Genomic DNA, 19,119 nt, shown 5'->3' with positions numbered 1-19,119 from the left:
AAAAAGCCAGACCTGCCTAGAGAGAGCCACACCCACACCAGGTCACAGACACACACAAGTGTGTGCAGACACACCCAGCACGACTAGCTCCCCTCTCCTCGACTCTGGGGGCCCCTTACCTCGCACACATAACCCCCCATGTAGCCGCGGCAGGTGCCCCCATGCTGGCAGGGCTGGGCCAAGCAGGGGTCCACCTCCTGCTCACAGTGGCTGCCCGTGCGGCCTTCTGGACACACGCAATAGTGGGAATTGTCCTTGTCCACGCACTGCCCACCAGTCTGACACAGCTCTTCCAGCCGCACCCCTGCACAGAGGAGAGGTGTCAGGCACACGCGTGCCCCTCCCTGCCTGCACCACTCACGGCATCACCAAACACCCCTGCTGACCTCGGTCACCGGGGTCTCACACACATTCCATCGTGTCGTCACACATCTGCCCAGACCGCCACCGTCTCAGTCACGGACACACAAACACACACCCACACCCCAACTGCCCACACCGGCTCAGTCACACACAGCATCTCGGACGTCATCCCAGCTACCTCGTGGTGACAGAGGCATCTACACCATCCCGGCCCTGGCCAGCTGGCACAAGGTCGCGCATCCACAAACGCTCAGCCACACACTCCATGCCGCCCACACGCCCTGTCATACCCGTGTTCGGTTCACATTAGCAAGAAGTATGTGCACACACACCCTCCCGAGCCCCACACCCCGCCTCTGTGCTCCCCCTCACCGATCTGGGCTGCGGCCTCCCTGCAGGGCACACTCCGGATGTCACAGACGCGGCCGCTCCAACCCGGAGGGCAAAGGCAGTAGAAGGAGGCCCCGCTCCGGGCACAGCGACCCCCGTTCTGACAGGGCGCGTGGCTGCACCAGTCTACCAGCGTCTGGAGGGGAAGCTCTCAGAGTCTCAGCCTCTCAGCCACGACCCCCCTGGAAGCCGCAAACCCAGCTTCTCCAGGGTCCCGGCAGACCCCTACCCCAGAACAGCCCCTCCAGATTCCTCCCCCGGGTCCCCGGTGGCCACGCCCACCTGGCACTGAGCGCCAGTGAAGCCCTCCGGACAGGTGCAGCGGAAGCCAGGGTGGGCGGCCGTGCAGACGCCCCCGTGCAGGCAGGGCCGAGAGACGCAGGGGTCGGCCTCGTGTTGGCAGTGTGCGCCGGTGTAGCCCGGGCGGCACTGGCAGCTGAACGAGTTCACACCGTCCACGCAGGTCCCGCCGTGGAAGCAGGAGCTGGAGGGGGAGGGAAGCGCAGGCTGGGTCAGGCTCCACCCCCACGCAGGCCCCGCCTTCTGGGCCCCTCCTGGGTCGGGGCACACTCCCTGAGCCCCTAGGCCCACCCCCAGCAGAAGCTGCAGCCCCAGCAGAGGTCCTGCCCCGATCCTGTCCCTTAGCCCCAACTCACCAAGTCCTTGAGAGCTAAGGTGGGAGCCACATGGAGGCCCCGCCCCGCCGTGGCCTGGCCCTGTCGGGGACCAGCGTCCCCTAAGGTGACCTCCAAACAGACGCCCTGACCCTTCCCGAACACTGCTCCATCACGGACCAGAGTTGTGAAGTGGGTGCCAAGCCGAGAACCCCCTTCTTGTCCCCATTCCCTCTCGCGTTGCACACCCCATCCGATGCCGGTGTCCCTGAGCCCCCAGCAGAGGCCCCACACACCTGGGGCTGCAGTCGGGTAGGTCCTGCTCACAGCGGAAGCCTCCATATCCAGGTGGGCACGTGCAGGTAAAGGAGGCCACGTGGTCGGTACAGGTGCCCGGGCCACAGGGGCTGCTCAGACACTCATCCACGTCGCGGGCACAGCGGGGACCAGCAAAGCCAGGGAGGCAGGAGCATGAAAAGGAGCCCACGCCATCCTGGCAGGAGCCACCATTCAGGCAGGGGTCTGAGGTCCGAAGGGAGAAGGCCTGGTCATACACCTGACCCCCCCATCAGCCCAAGCTGACCCAGCCATGCCTTTCACAGAGGGGAACCAGGAGGAAACCAGGCTTAACAGGGAGCGGCACATTTGGTCAGAAGGATCAAATTCTGTCCCCTCTGTGGTTTCATCCTCTCCCTCATCTGGAAACCTCACCTATGTGCAAGGAGGAAGGGGATGGGGGAACCAAAAGGTCCCTTTGAGCCGCCAAGCACACGCTGCTAGTTGGGTCTATTTAATTCCTGGGCACAGCACAGAAGGCCTCCTCCAGACCAGTGCTGGCCAGTATAGTGGCCATTGGCCACATGTGGCTATTTAGCCCTTAACATGCACCTAGTCCAAACTGGGATGTGCCATAAAACACACACTGGATTTCTGATTCTGAAGACTTAATATTAAAGAAAAAGGATGAATGTAAACGTATCTTAGTAATTTTATATTGATTACATGTCGAACTAAATAACATTTTTATATATTAATTTAATTAAAATATATTATTAAACTTAATTTTTTTGTTGTTGCTTTTTTAATGTGGCTGCTAGAAAAATTCTAAGTATAGATGTGACTTGCACTGTCGGTCTGTCAGACAATGCTCCTGGAGGACTCCCTGGGGGCCTATTATGTCCTACTTAACGCATAATGTTAACTTGTTCACAGCCAGAGGCAGTCTACGGGCTTCAGACAGACCTGTGCTCCAATCCCAGCTCATCCCTCTACTTGCTTCGTGACCTTGGGCAAATCACTTGACCTCTCCGGGGCCTCAGTTTCCATAAAATGGGGAAAGAGTACAGTGAAGAGAAAATGGAAGCACAGGGGCGCCTGGGTGGCTCAGTCGGTTGAGAGTCCGACTTCAGCTCCGGTCACGATCTCACAGTTCGTGGGTTCGAGCCCCGCGTCAGGCTCTGTGCTGACCGCTTGTTCAGAGCCTGGAGCCTGCCTCTGTGTCTCCTTCTCTCTCTGCCCCTCCCCCGCTCACGCTTTGTCTCACTCTGCTTCTCAAAAGTAAATAAATGTAAATTAAAAAAAATATTTTTTTAACATAAAAAAGAGAAAGAAAATGGAAGCACAGTGCTGGGCACACCGTGTGGGCTTAAAGAACATGTTCTCTAGAGCAGCACCCGCCCCGGGAACTCCCCTGAACTCACTGGGGTCACAGTCATCGATGTCCTGATCACAGGAAGGGCCACTGTACCCCTCGTGGCAGGTACAGCTGAAACTCCCTGCCAGGTTGGTGCAGGTACCGTGGGAGCCACAGGGTGAGGGGCCAGAACATTCATCCACATCCTGCTGGCATCGTGGGCCTGGGGACGGGGAATAAGGTAGTACCTAGGGTTAGAGGGTACAGGGTAGGGTCTGCGAGTACCTGGCCTTCGGGAGGAACCTGAAGGCCGAGATGGGTGAAGGCAGGAACACGCCATGCTCCCTTAGCCTTTGTGTGTTTTGTACGTGCTGTTCCCAAACTGCCTTCCCCCTTCCCTTTATTTCAGTGGGTAGTGAATGAATGCATTCTGACCGAGGTCAGCCCTTCCAGGGAGCTGCACCCAAACCCTCCACCTGAGTCCTAGCTTCCCCATTCCCAGATCCCTTCCTTTCCTCCAAAACTGATCACGTGGGCTGCAATTGTCTGTGTTCTGCTCGGTCCCTTCCGAGACAGAGTCTTTTCTGTCTTCTGTCTTTTCTGTAAGTTTCCCTCTGGGTCCCCAGCACCACTCAGTATGCAGCAGGGTGCAGAGGAGGTGAAGGAGAGGAGGAGGAGGAGGAGGAAGCAGGTGGTGTACCTTGCCAGCCAGGAGGGCAGGAGCAGACAGGCAGCTGGCCAGGGGCAGACTCACAGTGACCCCCATGCTCACAGGGGTTTGGAGTACAGGGCGATGGCAGCTCACACTGACGGCCTGTGGAGGGCAGGCAGAGTGAGATACTCGTGAGAGATTCCTTGTCCCCATCTCCCCCCAGGGTCCCCACCTTGATACCCACCTCCAAAGGTCCTGGGGGTGGGGGGAGAGGAAAAGAAAAAAAAAAAGGCAAACGTAAAGGAGGGAGAGTGCAGCAGGAAGGAATGAGAAGGAAGAAGGGGGGAGGGAGAGCCTGGGGTGGGAACATGGGGGACACACACCCTGGACACCAGGGGGACAGGTACAGTGGAAGCCGATTCCATCAGTGGTGCAGGTGCCACCAGACCGGCAGGGCTGGGATTCACAGGCATCTCGAGCAAGGCTCTGGCTGCATCGGGGGCCACTCCAGCCAGGCTCACACATGCAGCGGAACCTGGAAGGAAAGGCAGTCAGGGAATGCCTGTGGGCAGGGAGGCGGCAGGGGACCAGGGGATGGGGAGAGGCCTCACCCTCCGGGTGCATCGTGGCAGACACCGTGACTGCAGGGTTCTTGGGCACAGGGATGGCTCGTGGGAAGGCAGAGCGGGGGCAGGGAGCCAGGTGGGCAGAGGCAGCGGAAGCCATTTTCCCCATCCACACAGGAGCCTCCATCACCGCACGGGCTGGACGCACACTCATTGATCTCCACGTTGCAAAGGGGCCCTGGAGAGCACGAAGGCAACTTCATCCCAGGACAAGGACGATGGTGCCAACAGGGAAGACAACCTTGCCCCATTTAGCATGGCCACATCCTTGAGCAAAGACAATCTCATTTTCACAGTGCACGAGCTCTTGTACAAACTAGGCAGCCACCTCCTCAACCTAGAGCTGCCTTGCCCCAGATCATACTCATCCCCAAACTTAAATGAAGTCACCTTCATTTTCACCAAGGATTACTTTGGCCCCATGAAGAAACATGCCCATCCCTGAGTCCGGACACCCTCGTCTAAGTTCCAGGATAACCTTGAGCTGATACGGGGACACCCTCAGCCCAATGAGAGAGCATAACCTCAGGACTAAGTGTGGACAATCTCATTGGACAAGCATATGCAAAGAGAGGGGCAAACTCAGCAAAAAATAGGGTGATTTCACCTTTGCCCCCAAAAGACCCCCTTTCTGGGTGGCTCAGTCGGTTAAGTGTCCGACTTCAGCTCAGGTCATGATCTCTAGGTTGGTGGGTTCAAGCCCCACATAGGGTTCTGTGCTGACAGCTCAGAGCCTGGAGAGCCTGCTTCGGATTCCGTGTCTCCCTCGCTCTCTGCCCCTCCCCCACTCATGTTCTGCCTCTCTCTCTCTCTCTCTCTCTCTCTCTCTCTCTCTCACTCTCTCTCTCTCCCTCTCTCTCAAAAATAAGTAAAACAGTTTTAAAAATTGTATATTAAAAAAAGACCCCCTTCCCATGGCAGCCACTTGCCCACCTGTGAAGCCAGGCTGGCAGACACAGTCATAGCGGTTGATGCCATCCCGGCAGACTCCAAAGGTGCAGGGGTTGCTGGCACAATCATCAATGTTCACCTCGCAGTTCACTCCTGGGGAAGGGGAACATGGCAGGGTTGGCCACCACTGAGCCCCACCGGGGGCACCGTTCCCTGTGCCCCTCCAGATATACGGTTTCTGCCCCAGCCCCGCCTCCAGCCCCACCTGTGGTGCCGGGAGGGCAGCGGCAGAGATACTTGTCCACCAAGTCTAGACATTTGCCTCCGTGGCGGCAGGGCTGGCTGCGGCACTCGTCCACCTGGCTTTCACAGCGTGTGCCTGTGTATCCCGGGGCACAGGCGCAGGAGAAGCTGGCGATGCCATCCACACAGCGCCCGTGGTGGCACGGGTCCGGGGAACAGTCATCCACGTTGCGCTCACACAGAGTGCCTTCGAAACCTGGGCGGGGGGGGGGGGGGGGGGGGGGGGGGCGGGAAACCAGAGGATCAGGCTCCACCCACTTGCCAAGGTCCTGCTCGCAGCCGTGGCTCCGCCCCAATCCTGGCCCACCTCTACCTCACGCCCTGCCCAGCTAACCAGCAGGAGGTGGGCTCAATTCAGGCTCCGCCCCTAACTCCCTCCAGCGACAGGCTCCAGGACACGCCCCTGGCCAAGACACTTCCACAGATAAATCGCGCATCCCTCGCTGTACCCTGCCTCCAGTCCTTACACTACCAGCCCTGTTCCGCCTCACTCTCTGCTCTGGACTGGAAATGGGGACACATGGGAAGTGCCTGGGGATAGAGGAGTTTGGGAGCGACACGCCCCCTCTACCTTCTAGCACCAAGTATCTGCCAGACCCATTGGCCCCAACCCTAGCCTTACCGCTGCTAAGGTCCATCATTGGCTCCACTCCCTGGCTCTGTCATTGGCTCTACTGAGGTCCTGCCTTGCTGCAGCCCCGCCCCCAAGTTTTCCCCAAGGCTGTTATTTGCTTTCTGTCTCTCCCTTGCCCCGCCTCCAGACTCTTGCTGGCCTATCAACGGCCCTCTCTCACCCTCTGCGCAGCGACATTCGTAGCCATCGGGCTGGTCCACACATTTGGCTCCATTCCGGCAAGGTGTGCTGGCGCACTCATCCACATCCAGCTGACACATGGCCCCGCTGAAGCCTTAGGGTAGGGAATGGGACGGGCAGAGGCCCAGACCGGGTCAGAGAAGTCACCCGTTGCCAACCCTGCCTTGTTTGGGTGGGATGACTGTTCACTTCGTTTTAAATTAATTTCAGGGGCGCCTGGGTGACTCAGTCGGTTAAGTGTTGAACTTCAGCTCACGTCCTGATCTCGTGGTTCGTGAGTTCCAGCCCCGCGTTGGGCTCTGCGCTGGCAGCTCAGAGCCTGGAGCCTGCTTTGGATTCTCTCTCTCTCTCTCTCTCTCTCTCTCTCTCTCTCTCTCTCTGCCCCTCCCCTACTCACACTTTCTCTCTTTCAAAAATAAATAAACATTTTCTAAAAGGTATAAAACTTTTGTAAAAATAAAACAATAAATTGACTTCAGTGGTGTTCATAGCATGTGGTTTCTGTTACGATAGCTGCCCACTAACATGGTCTTACAGGCTCCCAACCTACAGCCTTTGCCTCTGCAGGGACCTGTGTTTTTCAGGCTCCCTGGCCAGGGTCCTCACCCGAGGGGCAGGTGCAGCTGAAGCCGTTGACTCTGTCCTTGCAGACCCCGCCATTAACACACGGGCTGCTCTGACACTCATCCACGTCCACCTCACAATAGGTGCCTGTAAAGCCTAAGGAGTGAAGGAAGGGGATTAGGGTGGTGGGGGTTAGCCTCTGGCCTAAAGGGAGAGCAAGTGGGAAGGTATTCCCTCTCCCACTCTAGACAGTTCCCCTGAGCCTTGCTTGGCCTTGACCCCCAGCCCAACCCTAGATTCAGCTTTTGGCCTTATGGTGGACCCTCACCCACCGATCCAAGGATGATGAGACCCCACATGGGCCTTGCCGTCAGACTGCCCTCTTCCCTTTGCAGTCCTTAGACTATGCGGGGTCCTCAGCCACCAGCCCAGGGCCCACCATAGCCTTGGGCCCGGCCTCAATCCCACCAAGACTGTCTGCAGGCTCCACCTGGACCCACACCAGCCCCTGGTCCCGCCCTCATCTCACCCCCTGGTCCCGCCCTCATTACATCCCCACCCTCCAGTGGATCCTATGGCACAGACTCCACTCCCAGCCCATCTGAGGTTCTAAGGACTCCATGTGACCACACCCCTAGCCTTGCACAAAGATTCTGCTCTGGCCCAGCCTCCACCTCCTTCCAGGCTTCAGTCTCTCAGGGTCCCATTGCAGACCCAGTGTCACTGTGTGTGTGGGGGGGTGCTCCTTGCTGTCTGCAGGCTTCCCTCGCTCACCCCCAGCCTCAGGCTCCGCCCCCACCACACCCCCCACGCACCTGCCATGCAGATGCAGGTGAACTGGCCTATGCGGTCGAGGCACGTGGCCTGGTTGCGGCAGGGCCCCGATAGGCACTCGTTGACGTCGGTCTCGCAGCGCGGGCCTGTGTACCCACGGCCACACTGGCACAGGAATGAGCCCTGTGTGTTCACACACCGGCCCAGGTGCTCACACGGGTTGGCGCCTGCAAGAGCAGGCACCGCCAGTGTGAGTGGGGGTGGCTAAGGACCTGCCTCTCCCCTCCCTCCCAACTCTCAGACTGCGCCCCCCTCACCAATGGAGCACTCATCCACATCCTGGTCACATGCCCCGCCGGTGAAGCCTGGTGGACAGGTGCAGATGGCCCGTCCGTTCACCGGGTTCGTGTCACAGATAGCATCCTCGTGACAGGGGTTGCTGACACAGGCGTCATCCAGATGACACAGAAGCCCTGGAAAGGAACAGGCAGAGTTCAAGGGCGGACCCTCCAGCTCTGCCCAAAGGTCCCACATCCCCCACATATTGGTTTGTGCTTTGTTTCTATTAACCTGCAGGGTATCCAGTAGGCTATTTTTCCCGATCATTTATAACGAAAACTTCCAAATGTACTGAAGAGCTAATTCATACACCCACCACCTAGCTTCAACTACCGTAAGCTCTATGTATCTTTTTCCTGATCCGTTTACAAATGAGTTGGAAACACCCACATATTGTTTTAAAATTTGTTGACTCCTTTTCTGATTCTATACCCTCAAGCCTTGGTTTCTGCAGTAGCCTCTCCCTGACATGCCCTGCCCTCCACACCCAAGTCCCCCTCCCAAACACCTTCCCTGACCCTTTGCCACTTGCAAAGGTCCCCTCTCCTCGGTCGCGGGATAGCTCTCCATTCCCATGGCTACTGCCCCGGACTGTGGGCCGGCCTCTTCCAGGCTCACCCTGCACCCCATAGCTGGCCTCCAACCTAATCATCCTAACGCTCAAGTCAGACTCCATCCTTTCCCCCACCGTGGAACCATCACTGGCTCCCTGCTGCCTGCAAGGAAAACAGCCACTCACCAGTCTTGCCCATGGGACAGGCACAGTAGAACGAGGCCACGCGGTCATGGCAGGTGGCCCCATGGAAGCACACGGCCGTGGCACAGTCATCGATATTCTGACTGCAGCTCTCGCCTGTCCAGCCGTTGACACACACACAGCTGTGGCCACCCAGTGTGTTGAAACAGGTGCCCCCGTTGTGGCAAGCATTGGGCTGCAGCTGGCATTCATCCACGTCCTCCGTGCAGAATTGGCCTGTGGCACACAGACACACCAGTCCAGCCACCGGGCTGCAGGCACACCCAAGGTCTGCCACCTGGCTATTCTCGGCCCTGGGGCTCACCTGTCCACTCAGGAGGGCACTGGCAGTTGTAGGTGTTGACGCCATCCACACACGTGCCCCCATTTAGACAGCGGTGCCCTGGACAGTCATCCACATTCACTTCACAGTTCTGGCCCTCAAACCCTAGCAGAGGAAGAGAAGGCAAAGATGGTCAGTGCCAGGCTGGCCTGCTGTCTGTCCACTCCTGCTGCCCTCCCCAGGGAGCAGCTCCCTCACCAGGAAGGCAGGCACAGTCGTAGGTGAGGTCGCCACTCTGTCTACACGTGCCCCCGTTTCGGCACGGCGAGGGGGCGCAGGGCACTGCAGCGTTCTCACACAGTGGCCCCGTGTAGCCAGCTGGGCACTGGCAGCGGAAGGAACCAGGCGTGTTGAGGCAGGTGCCACCGTGGCGGCACGGCCCTCCCACCCGGCACTCATCCACATCGCTTCGGCAGCTGCGGCCCTGGTAGCCAGGCGGGCAGGAGCAGAGGTAGCGGCCATCGGGCCCCACGGAGCAGCGGGCACCATGGGCACAGGGGCTGCTGAGGCAGGGGTCCGGCAGGGAGCAGTCGGGACCTAGAGGGACCAGGAGAGGGTGAGCTTGGGCCATGCCCATCCTCGCCTGCCTTGGGCTCCCCTCCCCCAGACCGTCCCTTACCCCGGAAGCCACGGGGGCAGCGGCAGGAGAACCGGGCAGCGCCTGCCACCACCGAGCTCTGGCAGACACCACGGCCAGCACAGGGGCCCGAATGGCAGGGGTCCTCCAGCTGGCACCGCTCGCCCACCCATCCTGGAGGGCACCTGTGGGCAGAGATAGCTTAGTACCGGGCAGTACTAGGGTGGTATGGGGCAGGAGAAGCCCAGACACAGATACACACAGGACCGGCAGAAACACCAAGCAGGGGCGCCTGGACAGCTCAGCCGGTTAAGCATCGACTGTGGATTTCCGTTCAGGTCATGATCTCACGCTTAGTGAGATAGAGCCCTGCATCCAGCTGTGCTGACCGCAGAGCCTACTTGGGATTCTCTCTCTTCCCCTCTCTGCCCCTCCCCTGCTCGTGCGCTCACGGGAGCGCGCACGCGCTCTCTCTCCCTCTCAAAAATAAATAAACGTTAAAAAAAAACACACACGCAAGCACACAGCCCAACGAACAGGCACCCTCATCCATCCATGCAACAAATATTCACTGAGTACCTACTATGTTCTTAGCAAAAGGAATGCAGTCGCAAACACAAGAAAAGTCGCCCCCCCCCCACCCCTTATCCTCACAGCCAAGTTGGGCAAAGAGAAGACACACAAATAATGAATTATATAACATGCCGGCATGGGGTGGGGAGGGCCACCAAGAGTTTAGTGGGCTTTAAGCGACGGCCCCAGAAAAGAAATGCCCATGTCCCACAACATGTGACTCTGACCTTATTTGGAAAAAAGAGTCTTTGCGGATGTAACTAAGTGACAGACATCAAGATGAGATCATCCCGGATTTTCTAAATGGGCCTTAAATCCATTGGCAGAGGGAGATCGGGGAGGAAGCGTTAAAGGCCATTTGAAGACAGAAGCAGATATGAGTGTTGCACCCACTAGCCAAGGAGCACCTGAAACCACTAGAAGGTGGAGGAGGCCAGCAAGGACTCTCCTGCAAAGCCACTGGGGACACACTGGCTGCCAACACCTCGATTTCAGACTTCTGGCCTCCAAAACTGTGAGAATAAATTCCTGTTGTTTCAAACCACCCAGCTTTTTGGTGGTTTGTTATGGCAGCCAGGAAACTAAGACACAGGATAAGGGAGATGAGTGAAGAGGGAAGGCAAGAAGGATATTTTCAGACTGCAGAAGGTACTGTGTGAGGAAGAGCCTTCCAGGCGGAGAGAAACACAAGGTCTCAGACTCCAGAAGACAACCTCTCAGGCGCACACACACACACACACACACACACGCAGAAACATACACAGTTGGACATACTGGCCTAGCGAACATTCAGACCCTAAGCCACAACGCAGTTCACAGCCACAGCTCTGTGTGGACAGACCCTAACTCTCCCACATCCTCCTGGCCTTTCCTGGAGGCACATTCGACCCTTCCTGCCATTGGGAGGGGGAGGTAGACACCAGTTCTGGCGCCCTCTTACTGGGATAGAGTCCTTCAGCCTGCAGCCCCTTCCCCAAACCGACCAAGGCAACCTTGAGTAGGAGGGAAATAAAACAGTTGGTCTTGAGACCGGAAACCTCCAGAGACACCGGCGGGGGAGGGGGGAGGGGAGAAGCGGGGATAGGAGGGGCAGGGGGACGGGATGGGGGGGTGGAGAGGGGAAGGTTGGAATGGTGAGAAGGCCCAGACCCCGCCCCCGACGCTGCCCACCCCTCGCGCAGTCCCTCCCTCTGGCTTGTCCCAGTCGCTTGGGGCTAGCCTCAGGCAGCTGACTCAGTCCCTAGCGTCACCCACAAGATTCCCCCCACCCTGGCCCCCAGTGAAACAGGCCAGGGCAGGGCAGGGGTGCCGATGGTGTCAAGACGGGAGGGCCCGGCTCCCAGACCCCTCCCCAAAGACCCTCAGGGCAAGGACGTCGGTCACGACTGCACGCCGAGAGGGAGCGCGCCGCGCCGGGCTCCCGGGATTGCGGGTCCCACCGCCAAGCAGGGCGCGGCCGCGCGGGCCCCCCTCCCGACGCCCCGGGCGGGTTCCCACGCTCTGCGCCCCGCTCCCCTGCCGACCGGTCGGGCCGGTTCCAGCCTCCGCCCGCGCCCCGCCCCACTGACTGGGCTTTGGGGGAAACCAAGGCGGGGGGGGGTGGGGGGGGTGGAGAGGAGACTTGGTTGGGGGTCGGCGGGAGGGGAAGGGAAGGGGGTGCGGCGAGGGCTAGGAAACAGACACCAGGGCTTGAGAGGCTACTTCGAGGAAGAGGTTTGGGGGATCCGTGGAGGGGTGACAGATGGGGGCGTCCCTGAAAAGATACGAGTATTTAGAATCTTGAAAGAGACTGGGGGGCCGTGGGGAGTAGTTCCCACGGTCCACCTCCGGGGAGAGCCCGCTCCATCCCGGGTAGTCCGGGCTCCGGGCGGCCGCGCGAGCCGGTGATTCACCTGTTGAGGGGCAGGGCAGCTGCGGCAGCATTCACCTGTCGGCAGTAGTCCAGGTGCGGAGCTCCACGGCGCAGGCGCTCAGCTCCGCGGCTCCGCCTCCCAGGAGTGTGGCTCCAGATAAGGTCACTTTTTCCCTCACGTCCCACCATGGCAGACTCCCAACCCGAGGAGCCCGCTCAGCCAGGCTGAGCCCCGACCTGGGTGAGCCCAAGTGGGGCTCCAGTCAAAGTACGTGTGTAACTTCAAAGGGGCTCTCCTGGATCTAAAGTCACCCCAGAACCACCCAGCTTGGGCCTGGCACACATGTTCTTGAATAAATGAATCCGTTAATGAATCAATAATGGCTACTAGGTGACGGGCTATTACTAATGATGATATTATAAAAGGAATCAAGCATTTCCCCCATAACCTTGAGACGTTGCCCTCTATGGCACCTATTTCCTGAGCCCCTACCATCATTATTATTATTTATGGAGCATTTACTGTAGGCTGAGCACTATGCTGAGTTCATCACATCAAAATCAACCTCATAAAGAAGGAAGTACTGCCCCATTTTCCAGATGCAAAAGCTGAGGTTCAGAGAGCTCAAAGCACCTGCTCAGGGTACCCCTGGGTCCATAATTCAATTTTTTGATGTTTATTTATTTTCGAGAGAGAACGAAAGAGAGAAAGCGAGTGGGGGAGGAGCAGAGAGAGAGAGAGAGAGGGAGGCGGGAAGACACAGAATGCCAAGCAGGCAGGCTCCAGACTCTGAGCTGTCAGCACCAAGCGCGATGAGGGCTTGAACTCATGAAATCTGGAGGTCCTGACCTAAGCCAAAGTCAGAGGCTTAACAGACTGAGCCACCCAGGTGCCCCTCCCGGAGCCCAGAATTCAAACTGAGCTCTGTCTCCCTCGGCTCAGTTCTTTCCCAGCCCCTGCTCTGCTCCTCCCAGCCCTCTGCCTTGCCTTGTATGATCCAACAACCGAATTCTTGAAATCCTTCATGGTCACAAGCCATGAAGAAGCACCCCTATTTCACAGATGCAGCGAGATTCAGAGAGAGGTGACTAACCCAAGGTCATGGTGCCCCCATGACCCCCACCACTGTGCCCCCACCACTAAATGTTGATATATGGGAGGATCCAGTTGGGGTACCCTGTACTGCCAAGCCACTGGGATTGGTCCCTGAAGATCTGTTAATTGAATAATAACTACCTCCATCAGAGGCTTTACGCGTGACCTCAGGCGGCCAACAACTCTGTGAAGCAGGTGTTAGTGTGCCTGTTTTCCAGACAAGGACGCTGAAGTTTAAAGGGTTTGAGTCCCAGGCAGTGAGCAACACGATGTGGGATTTGAACCCAGGCCAGGCGGCCTGCAGAGCCCTTGCTCTTAACCTTACTCAGTTCTTAACCCTGCTCGATTCCAGTGGGGAAACAAGAGGTTACCCAAGCCATACACAAGTAGGAAATGGTAGAGACACCCATGGTGGACACAGAGGCCAGAGGAGAAGACAGACTACCTCCCCACACAGGACCCACTGATGGCTCGGAGCCAGGCACTCACAGGCAGGCAGCCTCCCGGGAGGGCAGCTGGGTGCAGCGACCTCCATTCATACACGGGCTTCCGTCCAGGCAAGGGGGGGCTGTGGTGGGGGGAGGGAGGCGAAGGAAAGTGGGGGGTCAGCCAGGCACCCAAGAAACCCCAGCTCAGAGTGACACAGCCCATCTTTCCCTCCCCCAGGCAACAGCTGCCACGGGCTGGGGGTGTCTCTGTGGGGCATGGAGCCCCCCCACCCACAGTTCCCACGGCCCCCCGCCCCAGCCCCAGCTGTTGGGGCTGCAGCTGTCCCTGCCCGCTCAAGCCCTGGGAACCACAAGGCAGGGGCGGGCAGGAGGAGGTGCTGACTCGTGCCAGATGTGGGGACTCAGGAAGCTGCCAGAATGGGGGGTGCAAAGGCAGGAAGTGAGGGTGCTGAGTGTTAAAGGGAGGTCTGGGGCTGTGTGCCCAGATCCCAGGGTAATGGAGAGGGCAGGGTAAGGAGACCTGGGCCCATGGTTCTTACTTTCCCCGATGTTGGACATCTACTCCAGCTGGGCACACCTGAACAGGGCTCTGGTGAGAGGGGCCAAGGCAGGTACCCCTTGCACAGCCAACACTGGGTGTTACAGGGACAGGGTGTGGTTTGAAGGGAGGGGCGGCTGGCACTAGACATGTGCTGCCCTGTCCAGCGTCCCCATCCCTGAGGGCTATGTCCCTCTGAGGTGTGGCAGTCTAACTGTCCTGCCAGACTGGTCTGGGGTGTGGCTGGGTGTGAGCTAGTGGAGGGTTGTGTGTGACGGCAGGTGTGGGGCCTCTGTGTGTGTGTGTGTGTGTGTGTGTGTGTGTGTGCGCGCGCGCGCGTGCACATGAACGAGTCACAGATAGATGGAAAGAGAGGAGAGATGGAGGGAGACAGAGAAAGACAGACACAAAAAAGGAAACTAGAAGCAAGCTGCCTCAGAGAGGAGACAGAGATGACAAAGACAGAGGGAGAGACAGAACAAGGTGAGCTGGAGAATAGGACAACATGGCCTGTGTCCCCTTCCTCAGGGGACAAGCAGAGACAGGACACTATCACCCAGACAGGGGCCGGTGGGTGTTTGTGAACTCACCCAAGGGGCCACATGAGGAGCCACATGTGTGTGTGCTTCAAGTCCATGGGTGTCCAGATGCCTGTGCATGTATGTGCAGGCTGGATGTGTTGTGGGTCCCTGCATGTGAACCAGTTATCTGGGTATACAGCTGTGCGCCTGTGTGTGACCTGTGGATCCTCAGGTGGGTTTGTGTATGGGTTGGATGTGACTGTCTGTCTGCATGTATAAACTGGGTGTGGGCATATCTTGGATCGTGTCTACATGTGCTCAATGTGTGCAGGCGACGTGTGCAAGGCCCGGGGCTGGTGACCCACGGTACCTACGAACACGGGTGATTGCAGGAGTTCGTATGTCAGTGTGTGAGCTGCGTATCCACGTCTGCGGATGTCGTGTGTGTGCGCACGTCTACATCTCTGTATGTGTGACCCAGGGCTGTGTGTGTGCCTGCGAGTGTGTGACAGGCCATGTGTGTGCGCGCCGGCCCCGCGGGGGCGGCAGCTCCTGCCCGATCCTGCCCGGTTGGGCACCCGGCTGGGCGGTGGAGGCCCTTCCCTCCCGGCGCTGAGCCCCGCCGCGGCTCCCCGGGACCCCGGACCCCGGCCGCTCGGCCCGTGTCCCTCTTCCGCCGGCCAGGCCTCCCTTGGGGGTGTGCGCCCCCGCAGCCCCCGCCCTGGCCCCGCCGCCCGTCCCGCTTTGTCTGGCAAAGAAAGCGCGAGGCCGGCCGGGGGGGAGGGGGTGTCTAGACGGCGCGGCCATTGTCCCGAGCGGGGGAAGGGAGAGCGGGGAGGGGGAGGGGCAGGGGGCCCGGGCCGGCTGGGGAGGGGCTCGGGCTGCGGGGACTGGGCCGCTGGAGCGGAGCACGTGGGCTCGCGCCCCCCGCCCTCCTTTTCCCTCCCCTCGCGGGGGCGGGGTCCCGGGGCCGCCAGGTCCCGGCGGCCGGGGGAGGGAGCGGGGCCGCGGGCGGGGAAAGGGGCGCGGGCGCCGCTGTGGCTCCAGCTCCGACTCCAGCTCCGGGTCTTGCCGCGCTCCGGCCTGAGAAGTTTTCCCCGAGTTCAGAGCTCCGAGAACTTCGCGCCCCCCTCCCCGTCGCCCGCCCCGCCTGGCCGGCCCTGGGTGTGTAGGGGGGCTTTTGTGCGAGGGGTCCCCAGCCTGGGGGTCCTGAGGCTCCAGTTCGTGACCTTCCCAGGACTCCGGACGGGCGTGCATTGGGAGCGTGCTCCATACCCTTGATCCCCCCGATCTCGCGTCCCTGATCCCTGCACCTCAAGTTCCCAGCCCCTGATTCCTGGGTCCCTTCACCCCCCCCCCCACACACACTCTGATCGCTCCCGGGCCCGTATTCTGCGGACCTCTGGGGCCCTGTCCCCTCCCCCCATTGAGTCCCTGCACCCCCGGGATTGGCACGTAGCCCCCGGACTCCTGTGCTCACCAGCCCCTGCTCTGGTCCTTGGCTCCGAGGCCAGCCCTCCAGCCCCAGACTCCGGGGTCCTTAAACTCCGCTCTTACCCTCCCCCAACCCACCCACCCAGTCCCGACCACCAGGTCCCAGCCCCTCACCTGCAGCCCCGGGCCCCGCGAGCAGTAGCAACAGGGGCAGCGCCCGCACGGGCGGCAGCGGTGGCGGCGCCGACATCGGGCGACGGCGGCGGCGGCGGCCCCGGGTCCCCGGCCCCATGGCGGCCGGCCGCGACCCTCCCTCCTCCCTCCTCCCTTCTTCCCTGGGCTCCGGGCGCGTCCCGGGCCAGCCTCCGCGCCGCCAACTTCGCCAAAGTGAGGCTGCCGGGCCGCCCCGCCCCCAGCCCTGGGCGGCTCGCCCCGCCCCGGGGCCGGCCCTGCGCTCCCCCGCCCCCCCACCCCCACCCCAGCCCGGCCTCCCGGGGTCCCTGCCCACCCTCCACCCACACAGCCAGGGACCCGCAGATCCTTGGAAATTCAGGCCAGCCATGCGGTGAGGCGTGGGCTGAACCCACACTGACAGACACACCAGCTTCGTGAACACCCACGCTCCCAACACACACTCAGAGCCCAGGGACACACACAGAGCCAGGGCACAAACACAGATCCACAGATCCTCCAAAACTGAGGCCAGGCACGTCCTAAGAATCTCACGCGCACACAACCACCCTGCTCCATTGCAGACGTATGCACAGAGCTTCACGGGGACTTAAGATATAAAACACAAACCCAAAGCTCAGGCCCAGCCAGGCCTTGAGCCTGGGACAGCATTTGCAGCCTCAGACCTCAGACACACATTAGGAAGGAGACCCATGCATGTGTGCACACGCGCGCACACACACACACACACACACACACACACACACACACATCTTCTTACTCTCAGCTCTCCTGGAAAGCACCCCTCTTCCTCCTTACTACCCTGTGTGAACCCCAAAGGTCCACCCCAGCCCCCAACCCCACCCATTCCCCTCACAGCTTCTCTGCTGCTCAGCCTTGCTCAGTTTGATCAACTGTCTTTTCCCAAATCAGTCATGCTGCAAAGCCTCCCTGCAGCCCACTCTGTCCATGCGGGGATAATGGGGACCCCGAAAGGCCCCAAGCCCAGCCCTGGAGGAGCCCTCATTCCGCGGAAGAAAAAGCCAGACACAGAAACCAGCAGCTCTGGGGGTTCAGAGCTGGGCCAGAGGGAGGGACAGAGTGTGGGAGGGGCACGCAGAGGGGTTGGTGAGGGCCCTGCTTGAGGGTAGTTACTGATTTGTTCATTCATTTATTCAACAGGTGGGTATAAATCTCTGGCTTTATGTCTGGCTTTGTTCCAGGGGCTGGGGGTATACCTTCCTCCCCGAGAGAGGGGTCCCCAAAGGAGGGTCCAGTGGAGCTCAGCCTGGAAGGCTGAACTAGAGAGGGAAATGGCAGCAGAGACACAGGTTTGCACCCACAGGAGGAAGCAAAGAAAGGAGGAGGAGTGGACAGACCAGGGGTCACACGGGGCACCATGAGGAGGAGGAGAAAGAGGCCAGGCTGTCCCCCATGGTAATTTGGCTGCAGGGAGGAGGGATGGGTTGGGGATAAGGCGCTGAATCCGTGGAGCCTAGGGGTCACCTACAGGGGCTGAACATCTAGAAGCCACGGTGGGAGATTTTCACCAGAGCAGCCCAGAAAGCTTCAGGCAACTTTTAACCTTTTTATTTTAAAATAATGTCAAATGCAAAAAAAATAAAAAATTAAAATAAAATAAAACAATGTCAAATGCAAATGCAGAATAGCATAATTTCCACATGCCCTTTGTCGGGATTCGCCAACCCTTTCCATGCTTTGCCACATTTGCTTGATCTGGATCGGTTCCTCAGCGTTTCCCTGTCTCTTGTGATATTAACATTTTGGGAGAATCGAGGCCACTCATTTCTCAGAATGTCCTCCAGCGGGCTGGCCTGCTCAGTCCTCCCAACCAGGGAGTATGTCTTTGTCCAGAACCACAGAGATGGTGCTGGTCCTCCCCAGTGCCTCGGATTAGGAGGTACTTGACATTAGTTCCCAACGCTGGGGGTATTACACTTCGATCACTTGTGTGAAGTTGGCCAACTTTCCCTACTATCAAGGGACTATTCTCTTCCGTCCCCTCCTCCCATAATAAATAAATATCAGTATCACGTGGGGAGATACTTTGAGACGATGTGACTATCCTGGTGCCCATCAAATGTTCACCCGCTGGGTTGGGCACGTATTTATGATTTCCTCTGAGGATTTATGAAAAACTTGAGACAAAATTCACATAAAATTAACCAATTGCCATTACAAATTTTTTTAATGTTTATTTATTTTTGAGAGAGAGAGAGTGTGAGCTGGGGAGGGGCAGAGAAAGAGAAAAAGACAGAATCTGAAGAAGGCTCCAGGCTCCGAGCTGTCAGCACAGAGCTGGACTCGGGGCTTGAACCCACGAACCAGGAGATCATGACCTGAGCCGAAGTCGGACGCTCAACTAACTGAACCACCCAGGTGCCCCATCCAAGACATTTCTATCACCCCATCCCCTAGAGCAGCCACTCCCCAGCCCCCTCCTCCAGCTCCTGGAAGCCACCAAATGGCTTTCTCCCTCTCCCTCTATGGATTTGCCTAAACATTTTATATACATGGAATCAGACAGTGTGGGGCCCTTTGTGTCTGGTTTTTTTTCACTTAGCATAATGTGTGGGTTTTTTTTATTTTTTTAAATTTTATATTTGAGAGAGACAGAGCATGAGCATGAGCAGGGGAAGGACAGCGAGAGAGGGAGACACAGAATCCGAAACAGGCTCCAGGCTCTGAGCTGTCAGCACAGAGCCCGACGCGGGGCTCGAACTCACAAACCGCGAGATCATGAACTGACCCAAAGCCGGACGCTTAACCGACTGAGCCACCCGGGCGCCCACTCAGCATAACGTTTTTTGAGGTTCATCTGCCACCATGGAGCATGTACCAGTAC

At 58.8% G+C, this 19,119-nt stretch overlaps 1 protein-coding gene across 1 annotated transcript in view; it reads right to left on the bottom strand.

The window, feature by feature from the left end:
• NOTCH3 (notch receptor 3) overlaps positions 1-16,458 on the bottom strand; it is a 35,767-nt gene extending 19,309 nt beyond the window's left edge. Inside the window, exons 1-20 of the mRNA XM_058727658.1 lie at positions 16,257-16,458; positions 13,630-13,708; positions 9,662-9,804; positions 9,241-9,579; positions 9,025-9,147; positions 8,703-8,936; positions 7,942-8,097; positions 7,666-7,851; positions 6,893-7,006; positions 6,267-6,380; positions 5,435-5,668; positions 5,212-5,322; positions 4,264-4,456; positions 4,036-4,187; positions 3,701-3,814; positions 3,068-3,223; positions 1,664-1,889; positions 1,036-1,237; positions 736-889; positions 120-304 (exon numbers count right to left, since the gene is read on the bottom strand). Coding sequence (XP_058583641.1) covers positions 120-304; positions 736-889; positions 1,036-1,237; positions 1,664-1,889; positions 3,068-3,223; positions 3,701-3,814; positions 4,036-4,187; positions 4,264-4,456; positions 5,212-5,322; positions 5,435-5,668; positions 6,267-6,380; positions 6,893-7,006; positions 7,666-7,851; positions 7,942-8,097; positions 8,703-8,936; positions 9,025-9,147; positions 9,241-9,579; positions 9,662-9,804; positions 13,630-13,708; positions 16,257-16,374 — 3,333 coding nt within the window. The 5' untranslated portion in view covers positions 16,375-16,458. The remainder of the gene's footprint in view (positions 1-119; positions 305-735; positions 890-1,035; positions 1,238-1,663; positions 1,890-3,067; positions 3,224-3,700; positions 3,815-4,035; positions 4,188-4,263; positions 4,457-5,211; positions 5,323-5,434; positions 5,669-6,266; positions 6,381-6,892; positions 7,007-7,665; positions 7,852-7,941; positions 8,098-8,702; positions 8,937-9,024; positions 9,148-9,240; positions 9,580-9,661; positions 9,805-13,629; positions 13,709-16,256) is intronic.
• Between the last annotated feature and the right edge of the window lie 2,661 nt (positions 16,459-19,119).

Source organism: Neofelis nebulosa, chromosome 4, assembly GCF_028018385.1.
Source record: "Neofelis nebulosa isolate mNeoNeb1 chromosome 4, mNeoNeb1.pri, whole genome shotgun sequence".
NCBI classification, from domain to species: domain Eukaryota; kingdom Metazoa; phylum Chordata; class Mammalia; order Carnivora; family Felidae; genus Neofelis; species Neofelis nebulosa.
The sequence above is the reverse complement of the archived record's forward strand: the minus strand, read 5'-3'. Positions and strand labels throughout refer to the sequence as shown.